Source organism: Ceratotherium simum, chromosome 1 (assembly GCF_057802395.1).
Source record: "Ceratotherium simum simum isolate JZ-2026a chromosome 1, ASM5780239v1, whole genome shotgun sequence".
NCBI classification, from domain to species: domain Eukaryota; kingdom Metazoa; phylum Chordata; class Mammalia; order Perissodactyla; family Rhinocerotidae; genus Ceratotherium; species Ceratotherium simum.
In genome coordinates, this window is record NC_141900.1 from 59505289 (window position 1) to 59515525 (window position 10237).

General features: G+C 53.3%; 1 protein-coding gene across 1 annotated transcript; it reads right to left on the minus strand.

The window, feature by feature from the left end:
* Window positions 1-5256: 5256 nt before the first annotated feature.
* HOXA11 (homeobox A11) lies at window positions 5257-7598 on the minus strand. The gene is made up of 2 exons (XM_004418888.3): window positions 6887-7598; window positions 5257-5489 (listed from the first exon to the last, which is right to left on the minus strand). The coding sequence occupies exons 1-2, from the start codon at window positions 7596-7598 to the stop codon at window positions 5257-5259; spliced, it is 945 nt and encodes a 314-aa protein (XP_004418945.1).
* Between the last annotated feature and the right edge of the window lie 2639 nt (window positions 7599-10237).

Sequence of the window (10237 nt, forward strand, 5' to 3'; positions counted from 1 at the left end):
TAAACAAGGCTGCCCTCTCAGTCAGTCCCCGGAGCTTCCAGCATCCCCTACCGCCCCCAAGGCTCCACACTCACAGAGGTGTTAGCTTCCTCAATAGAATATTCCATTTATTGATCGCCTTGGCTTTCCTCAGATTCCCCACCCCAGAGAGATTAAGAAAAGCGATTTAATTGCAGTATTAGTCGGCTTCTGGACACTCTCTCTCCCTCTCGCTCATTTGCCTTCTTTCTCTCTCTCCCTTTCGCCCTCCCTTCCAGCTGCTGAATTTCTCTCTTGCTCTTTGGGTGACTTTGACTTAAAACTCTCGGTGCCTTGCTTGCTTCAACCAGGCCTGTGGAGCGGTTATGTGGCAGCTGCCAGGACCCACGTTTTATTTAGGAGTAAATATCGCCCATTTCTACCTGGGTAATAACACTCCCCGCTCCTCCATGGCTATGGAGCCGAAGCAAACGCCAGGCGGGCGGAATAAGCCCTGTGGCAAGGATTACGATGCAGTTCACCCGATATCAGATTTGTCCTCTTGAGTAAGCCCTTGCAAACGATGAGAAATAATAAACGATCACAAAAAAAATTCTTTTTTGAAACACTAGGTATTGAGATGGAGATAGCCAGTAAACAATTTGTATCTGAAGGTCGCTCTCAGTACTCTCAGAGCTCAGAATGCTCTGACCCGCTATGGAGCCGGGCTGTGGCCCCACAGAGGAAAATAAACACTACTTCCATGTGCCCGGCTTTAACAAATATTCTGGACTTCTCCGATTCACGCATTTACTGCATAGTTAGAAATCTTTTTTGTAAGCAATGATGTTCTTTTCTCCTTCATCTTTAAGATTGTCAACATTTCCAGGGATATTTGGTGTGTGCAATCAAATATCAGGTGCAATATATCCCTAAGCAACCCACTTTAAATTTTTTCTAAATCCAGCCACTGAACTGGCCCCGCTCTCCTGATGAGACGAGTGTTATGGCCTTTTCAGCCACCGCCTAAATGGCAATATCCTTAGTTTTCTTCATAATACACTGCATCTGGTCTTAAAACTAGAGGTGGCTCTGGGATTTTAGAGAAGGCTCAGGCTGCAGAGAGCACTGTGTGGGCGCTCACTCCTTCCTGTGGTAGGCTTATTCTGGCAGCCTTTAGGGCCCCTGCTCAACAAAGACTAGTGACTTTCACAGGCAAAAATCACACACAAGAAGCCCCTACTTTCTCTGAGACTCCCCCCACTCACCCATGCACTGTATGTTTGTGAAAAGAAAATAACCGTTTCAAGAAACTTATGAAAACATATTGGAACAAAAATTTAAATATAGGAAAAGAGGGAAGTTGAAGCTGGCTTCCGAAATGTAAGTGAAATGATTATTTAAAACTTGTTTTATGACAATCCTGACGGAGGGATTGTTCGATCCGAGTTTATCCTCAGTGCCAGCTTTTGAAAATGTACAGGTGTTTACCAATACAATTTTTGCATATTTACAAAATATGCAAAAGCTCTCATCTTTGCATCTAAGAAATTGCTGCAAAGCCCCAGCCAGGTTTGTAGTGGTACATTCCAAATAAACAATACAGCCTTGTCTGGCAGCCTCAAAAATCAAATGCAACTTTTCTGAATTGGCCGTTTTCTAAACAAAGGTTTCCCCCAGGCTGCTGGGCAGACCTAGAGACCGAATCTAGTAGGAAACCAGAGACAACCGGGACGTCTGCCCCAGGGAATAAGCCCGCCCCAGCAGCCACGGTCGCTGAGCACCTCATTGTTTGGAGTAGAAACTTTCTATTTTCTGCGATCTCGCCCTCTCCTTTTTTACCGAATCACAACCCCCCTATCCCAGCACAGCCCGGGACCCTTTCGCTTGGATGCCCCCCATCCCTGGCTCATGCCAGTCTGAATATTGCTACAAAATCGAAAGATCGCTTTGGGTGAGATGCTGGCGCAGGGAGCTAAAACCGTCAACTTTCCACTTAGGCCTCCCCCTGCCTTCCAACCTTAGGGAGCGATGGGAGAAGGGGGGTGGGGGGTGGGCTGAGCGCCTGTAGCGTCACCCCGGAGCGCACAAACCCAGCCACTTTCCCCAGCCCTGCTCAGACATCGGCCGCCTCCCCACTCCCGCCCCAGCCAGACTGAAATTGCTAAACCTGTGGCCTCTTACCTTGACACATTTCCGAAATCACTGCCAAGGGAGAGCTGGCTTCCCCGCGCCGCGACGCCTGCGAGGCCTAGACAAGGTGCGTTGCTTTAAATTACACCACCAACCACTTCCTGAAGGTGAGCCCCCCTTTTTTTTGATACGAAGGGGAGCGGGACAAGTGAAATAATGTAACGTGCTGCTCTTAGTATCAGAAGCGAACAAAGGCCAAGAATCGCGCTGGGGTTCCCCGCTCCCCGGCGGCTTTGACATTGATCGGAAGTGCGCCATCTCGTGGCGACTGAGCGCCTAGGCCCGGCCGGAGCTCGGGACCCAAGCCGGGAGAAGGAAACAGGCTCCAGGCAGAGACAGAGGGAGAGAATGTGCCCAGCCCGCTGCTAAAGAGATCTCATTTTTACATCTAAGAAATTGCTGCAAAACCCCAGCCGGGTTTATAGCGGCGCATTCCAAATATGCAAATTGGCTGGCCTCGGACGGGTTTACGACCACATTGTCACAGCCATCGGAGGATGGGGTTTTATAGGGCTCAGAAATCAAACCCGCGCCCGCTCGCCGCCCGCCCTCGAACAGTCCTCCTGGCTAGACTCTCTCTAGCAACTTGTGAGACTTTGGTTAATCTTTAACCGTCCCAAAGGAAGTCTTTCCTTAAACCCTAGGCCTCCCTGCCCACCCCCTCCCTGCCCCCCAGGAGAGTCCTCGTTCACCTCTGTGTGTCTATCAACCTAGACATTCATCTCGGGGTCTATCCCACTCCCCTTTGAGCCCGATTTCTCCAGTCGCGCCAGTTAGACAAACACACAAACAAATAAACAAAGCCAAAGCCGGGTCTGGGGTCTGGGGTCTGGGGCCTCTCTCCAAATTCGATCCTCTCTGCTGCTCTGGCCCTGCCTGGGTGGCTGGGGAGAGGGTAGAGTGGGGGTGGGGTGGGCAACAAAAGGCTCTGGCCTTTCCGCCCTGCCCCTCAAGGTTATGGGTGATGTCCAAATTTAAGGCAGAAGTTCAAAGGCAGGAAACAAAGAGGAAACCGGCATCTTTCTTTCCCCAAAGGGAAAAGGCAGCCTCAGCTGGGAGCTGGGGAGAAAGCGCCCTTAGAGGCTCCTAAGAGTCTGCTCTGTCTTTGTACCCAGACCAGCCTCCCTCTTGCTGAAGGGTTCCCCAGGGCATCCTGGAGTGGTTCCACTTCAGGCCTCCTAGTCCTGAGGTGAGCTAGCCCAGCCTGGGATCAGACCCACTGGCTACCTCAAGCTCCAAGGCTTTCACCCAGGGCTGGGGTCAGTCGGAAAGGACGAAGCCCCATATTCCAGTCCCTGAGATACCCCATTCCTGGGACCCCCACTTCCCAAAAGGACCTTAGCTGCCTAAGCCTGGTTTCTGGTGTAGTTAAATCCTGACTCAGTCACCTCCCCACCCCCCTCAGGGGCCTTGTCACTTGCCCCTTTCCTAGTGGGGGGATAATGAGGGGGCCGACATTTGGCAGTAAAAGGCAAGCAGGGAGAGGAATGTCACACCAGGACCCAATACTCAAGTTTCCACCGTCTTTATTTTCCTTGTGCCCTGTCGCCTGTATACATGCTGCGACATGCTCCGGGGGCGAGAACGGAGGACAGGCCAACACTCCTGTTACAAACAGAGCCACCAGACGCTTCTTAACACAGGAAGGCAGAGGAGATTCAATGGGAGGGTGCCTGGCTTTCTCAGCTGAGGTTCCCAGACCCTGGCGGGCTGAACTACCTCAGAGCATCCCCCTAATGCTTTCTAAACATTGAAAGAAATTAAAAAGACCATTCCCAACACCCTTCCCACCCCCTGCACCACCCCAAAAGAAATCAACTAATGGCAAAAAAAAATTCAAACAAAATAGGTTATGGTTCCTTTATTTACAAATCTTTTGAACACCATCCCTGTATGAAGCGTACATTCAAATATTCTTAGCAGTGAGTGAGTTTAACCGTGGAACACTGTAAACAGATAGAGCCTTTAAATATTTCTTCATCAACTTTTCTTCCCTCTACATTGCATCTTTTAAAATTCGCTTTGGTTCCTGCAGGGAAATATATATATATAATATAATATTTATCTTTTAAAATAATTCCAAATCACTCTCGACCTCTTGGAAGGTCGCCGGAAGCTTCCAAGCTCAGTTCTGGGGTGGTGAAGGACGGAGTGCAGCGCTGGAACCGGGTGTTTTGAGAGACTCGAGGCCCTCATAGCTGGGGACCGCTGGCCAGGCCTGCTGCTCCTCTGAGCAAATCCAAGCTTCAATTAAGTGTGGGGGAGATTTTGCCAAGCGGCCGCACTCCACAGGCATTTCCTGCAGAGATCTCGCAGCCAGCGGCCTGGGCGAAGCCTCTTGGCTTTTTGATGTCTTCCACCTCGGGGAACGGTCTGCTCTGCGACCAGGCTTTAGGCCTGAGTGGCAGGCCAGGATGAAGACCCTCATCGGTAGGAAAAACTAGATGGGCTACAGGAGGCGACTGCTAGAAGCTCAGGCCTGGGACGGTGCGATGAGTGGCTAGGAGGGGTGGAGAGCCACTACTGCCACCTGGAATCGTAGATTTTTCTTCCCTCAAGGATCAGCAGCCCTCTCCCACCTCATATCTACCTCTTAGTCCAGCGTCTTTCACATTGGCTTTGGAAAGTAGCCCCATTCCTGACATCTAGGAATCCTGCCCTTTCCTCCTGCTCCTGTCCCCAAGCTGAACTGGTTTTGGAGATCGCATAGCTTCTTGACGCAGGGGTCCTGAGGGTGGGCAGGCTCCATGTGGAGGGTCCAGGGCTGGAGTTGATCTCCGGGGGGCCTGGCAGGGGGCTGAGCCCCTGATGGAGACCACACCCAGCCCGAAGCTCTGCAGTCTCCAAGAGTGAACCACCAGGGGTCCAAAACCGTTCATTCTAGTTGATGCACAACTCTCCAAATCCAATTACTGTTGGGAATCTTAACCACAGATGCCCAAGAGAGTCCCAGGCCACCTCTTTTGGGGCTATCTCCGTGTTGCCTCCCCTCTCTTGCACATCTTTCTTCAGAAGTCACTGTGTGCCTTGACCTTGTCAAGGGCAAAATCTGCATATAATCTCATGTGTCTGAAGCCCCCCACCCAATTCCAGCTGGCTAGAGCCTTAGAGGAGGGGGTTGGCCGAGTAGTACTGTAAACGGTCTCTGTTAATTTTTTTTTCCTTCATTCTCCTGTTCTGAAACCAGATTTTGACTTGACGGTCGGTGAGGTTGAGCATGCGAGACAGCTGCAGGCGCTTCTCTTTGTTGATGTACACGCTGAAGAAGAACTCCCGCTCCAGCTCCCGGATCTGGTACTTGGTGTAGGGGCAGCGCTTTTTTCGGGTGCGTTGGCCACCTGTGGAGGGCAAAAGAGGCAGGGAGTGAGCCAGGTGTGGGGGCTGCAATCCATCCCAGAGCCCCCAGTGGAGGAAAAGGGCTGGCCCCAGGGACTGGAGGCCTGGCCCAAGCCCCATCAAGGTCTCCCCAGGCCCTTGCCTTCAAGCTTCTACTGCCGGCCTGGGACAGGCTGCAGGCGGAGGTTCAGCCCCAGATAAAAGCCAGCTCCCTAGATAGGCCCCCAGGGAAGCTGCTCAGGCTGCCCCCAGAGCAGAAAGGAGGGCTCCTCACAGCAACAGGCGGGGTTGTGCCGCGGAAGCCGCTTTCAAAGCCGCCAAGTGGGGGTTGCCGGCTGCCTCCAGCCCGGCCAGACTAAACAAACTGCCGCCCGCGGACATTTCACCTTCCAGCACCTGGGAGCGGGTTCTGGAGGCAGTAAAGGCGGCCCCAGCCCTGGTCTTTCCCGGCTGCGGTCATGACTCGCCCCGCGTTAACATCTGGGGCAGCTGCCGGGTCTTTGTCAGTCTGAGTCCTGGCCACCAGCACCTGCCCCCCTGGCCAGCCTCCTGGCTCCCGCGAGGTGAGGAGGTGGCAGCGGAAGCCCCGCATCCTGGGCTTTCCCTGAACACTAAGGCCACACAGCCGTCCTGGGCTCCCCGCAAGGCAGGGCTGCTGTGTTAAACAGAGTGGAGGAAAGAGGGGTTTCCCAAGGCTGCGGGCAAGCTTGACTTGCTCCCCTTTTCAATAAAAGTCCACAACAGGTAAAGAAAAAACCCGCTTTTGACAGATTGAATAACAATTGTGAGTAACATGCAGTCCAACAGAAGGCAGCACTTAATTGCCACCGCGCCAGAGGAAAATGGCTTCCTTTGGACAAAAAGGCCAACTTTGGGTTAATTTGTTTCTTTTAATATATTGCTCGAGCTAAGCGGGCTATTTTATCTGTTAAACACGCTCCTAGCGCCATCGTTAAACAGCGATGCCTTTGAATCCCGGCCGGGACTGGAGTCCCGGCGCAACACATGGCTTTTATAAAAATCTCCGGATTACCTCGCTATCAAAGGCTCCCGGAGCCCTTGCAGGGGGAATTTACAGGCGCCCACCTCCGGCTCCCCAGCCCGAGCTGGCCCCGAGCGGGGTCGAGCTGCCGGGCTTGGGAGCCGAGAAGGGAAAAAAGGGAAAAAGGGAGTTGTTTTTTTTTTTGCAGGCATGCCTTGGCCGGTGGGTATTTCACGGCCAATTTCAGCACTCGCCACGTGATCCCGCCTTTTATAACAAAGTTTTGTTGGGGGAAACCTAAAGGCCCTTCATAAACCTTATATGCTTATAAAACAGCATATAAAAATTTAACAGCGGTGCTGCGCTAGATTTCCAACTCCCCTTTCATAAAGCGCAGGGCGCTGCCTTTATACGTACTGGAGCCGCCGGCCTTGTCCTCAGTGTGGCCGGAAGACGACTCGGGGCTGCTGCTGCTCTCGGGGCGCCGCCGCCGCTCCTTCTCCTCCGTCGCCGCCGCCTCCCGGCAGCCGCCGCCGCCGCCGTCCGAACTTGAAGTTGCCGGCGTGCCCGTGGCCGCTGCCGCCGCCGCCGCCGCCGCGGAGGTCGCCGCGGCCGCCGGGGGCCCCTTCTCGGCGCTCTTGTCCCCGGGGTAGTCGGAGGCGGCGAGGTTTTCCGGGGTGCCGTAGGCCGTCTCGAAAAACTGGTCGAAAGCCTGTGGCAGGACGCCGTTCCTGCCCACGGTGCTATAGAAATTGGACGAGACGGCGGGGGTGGGGTGGTGGTAGACGTTGGCCGAGCTCTTGGCCAGCACGTCGCCAGGCACGCCGGCCGCGCTGGGCGCCTGCAGGCAGTCTCTGTGCACGAGCTCCTCCGCGGAGTAGCAGTGGGCCAGATTGCCGCGGGGGTGCCATTTAGTGGCGGGCTCAATGGCGTACTCTCTGAAGGTCACTTCGCGCACGGGTTGGACCTGGGGCAGGTTGGAAGAGTAGGAGTATGTCATTGGGCGCGAAGACGGGGTCTGGGGCAGAAAAGAAGGGAGGCTGGAGAAATCTGGACCCGAGACGTAGTAAGTACAACTTGGCAAATACATGTTAGAGGAGCAGGGACCACGCTCATCAAAATCCATCATTGGGCTACCTTGGGCTCTCCGCAGTAGCCGAGCTTAACATGATTCTCCACTGCAGCTGCCTCTTTGAAGCGGATCCGTGAAGTAGAAATTTGGAGACGTAAGCTGACGTGGAAATCTATCCCCATCCTTAGCAGGGAGGTGCTGGTCATGTGACCCGATGTTGAAATTGACAAGCTGCGAGCTAGTCCGGGCCTTTTTTTTTTTCCCCTTTCCTTTTTTTTTTTTTTTCCCTCACTCCCCGGCTTCCTTTCTTTGTAGCCACCTCAGGGGAAGCAACAGATCGTCACTCGGTGTTCTCACCGAAAGCACGTAATCGCCGGTGTAACTCATGTTGGCTGGGGGGCCTCCCGGCGCGCGGCGAGGCTGGGGTGCGCCCCCATGCCACTGGCTTGTGCTCAGCTGCACGGTCCTGGCCCTCGAGTGCCCCGAGGGCGGTGAGAGAGCTCGACTCCTGCCACCCACCACTCCCTGGGTGAGGGATGCCTCAGGCTGGGGGTGGCGGGGTGGGAGCGTGTCTCTGCGTGGCCCTTGCGTGGTCTTGGAATCTATTCTCCTGGAGGCTCGCGTTCGCACCTCCTCCCACAGGCCTGCTCTGGGAACCACTTCTGCCTCCGACCCCGGCCGGACCCCCTTCAGGGCCAGGGTTCGCAGCTGTGGATGTGCCTGCCTCGTGACTTGCCCGATTTGCACGGTGACTTGATTACACGCTCGCATTAATGGTCACTTCCGAAGCGCTTTAGTGCCTTCCGTCCCTAAACCGCCAACAACCAGGGCGGCTTCCCCCGCGGTTTGTCAGAGATCCGCAGGTCCCGGAAGGGCCTTCGTCTTACCCGGGATCCACCTCCCCTTCATCCTCCCAGCCGGCCTCCTCACTCCACCCCCTGCCCTTGGAGAAACCCACTCCTCCTCGCTCCCTGCCGGGGTTCATAGTCACTCGGCAGAGCCAGAGGCGCGGGGGCTGCGCCGCTGCGCACTGGTCCGCCCACCCGCCTGATCTGGAGCTGAGGACTCGGGAAACCGTGCAGTTGAGGCGAGCCTTGGGCTGCTTTGGAGGCGCTGACATTCGAGGAGCCTTCTCCTGGGTATGCTGCACCTTCCGGGGCCCATCAGTCTGCTAGCGGAGCTCCAGAGTTGTAGGGAGAGTGGGGGCAGTGAGGAGGAGGAGAGGGGTAACAAGAGAGAGCTGGCCGAGAAAGGGGTAACAAGCTTCTCCTTCCTTGCAAAGCGTGAGAGCCAGGGATGTGCAGGGCAGAAACTCAGCAGGCTCAGCGCTTTTCCTGCTGCTGCTCATCCCACAGAAGGAACACGATGCCAAAGGAAAGAGACATGCTCCCCAAACTCCTAGCACCTTGGGTGACAAGATGCCTTGAAAAGGCTAGGTTTGAGCTAAAGATAGAGACAGAGGCCATAGTGGCTAGTATGAGTCTAGCTTTCTTGGGAAGAGGAAAGAAAAAAATTGAGATGGTGAAAAATACAGGCCATCCTGCAGGATTGAATGAACAATGTTTGGGAGAAGTGAAAGAAAAGGGCATAGAGCAGCCAGGCAGGGCCAGGAGCGGGAGGGGCCCAGCCCTGAGGCCTCCCCACACCTATCTTCCGGGAAAAAGCTGGATGTCGCTGAAGGAAAGTCGAAAGATGAAAAAGGATAACCTTTTCCCTTTCCCCATCCAGGAATTAGCCGAAGGTATTTATATATCTTGGGGAGATTTAGAGTATAAACTCTAAGATCTTTGGTATTTAAGTGTCAACATCGATTTATTTATTTATTGCTGAGCTGACTGTAACTGACTCAATAACAAATCTAATCATGTATTGCACTGGAAAAGAAATATTCTCGTTATGTATTTTCTTCAAATGATGGCCCACCGTTGCATTTGAATACCCTCTGTAAATATCAATAATATCGAGTAATTACTCTGTAGTGGAGTAAACTAATTTATTAGCATTAATGTTTATGTGGCTCCTACTCCCCTCGTTTACAAGGGTTGCTTATCACAAATCAAACTCCTCGGACACATTGGTTTAATGAACTCTTTATTCAGGATTTGCTGCAAGAACTTTCATGCCCCTTGAATCCCTGAGAGCTGAACTTGAAATTATTTGTGCATCTTCAGCCTGACATATTTGTCCACTGTGGCTTGTGCAGCAGGCAATAGCAATGTGAGTGAGATCGTCTGGGGGAGAAGGAAGGTTTTTGGGGAAAGGTAGCTTGAGACCTCCTAAAGCTGGGAATCACAGTTACAGGATTGCTCTGCAGCGAAAAAACTTCGATTTCCAGCGGCGACCAACAAGGCAAAATATTTTTCCACAGCATCTCTTTCTTGGAGGCAGAATATAAAAAGGAAGAAGGAGAGGTTTGCGAACAGCAATATTTGACCCATTCCCTGGTTTGATTGTGGTTCTCCCAAACTCTCTCCCAGCAGCCCACCCAGTCCCTGCCACCCCGACCCTCGAACAAAAGGAATGCATGAGGGGTTTCAGTGACTTTGCCATAACAAAGGCGCCACCATTTCAGGGCTTGCCCCGCCCCTGGGTGAAGGCAAACAAATTCTTGCACTTGTATTAGGGCTTTTAAGACTATAATTGAACCCGGGGGCGTCTAGGACAACCGAAAACAGTTCTAGACAGACCTGGGGTTT

Bases quoted from the DNA above. Each gene is read 5' to 3' on its own strand.
- HOXA11 (XM_004418888.3), bottom strand. From the start codon at position 7,598: ATGATGGATTTTGATGAGCGTGGTCCCTGCTCCTCTAACATGTATTTG. The intron at 5,490-6,886 runs GTACGTATAAAG...TGCCCTCCACAG, and splicing joins GGACAAGGCCGGCGGCTCCA to GTGGCCAACGCACCCGAAAA.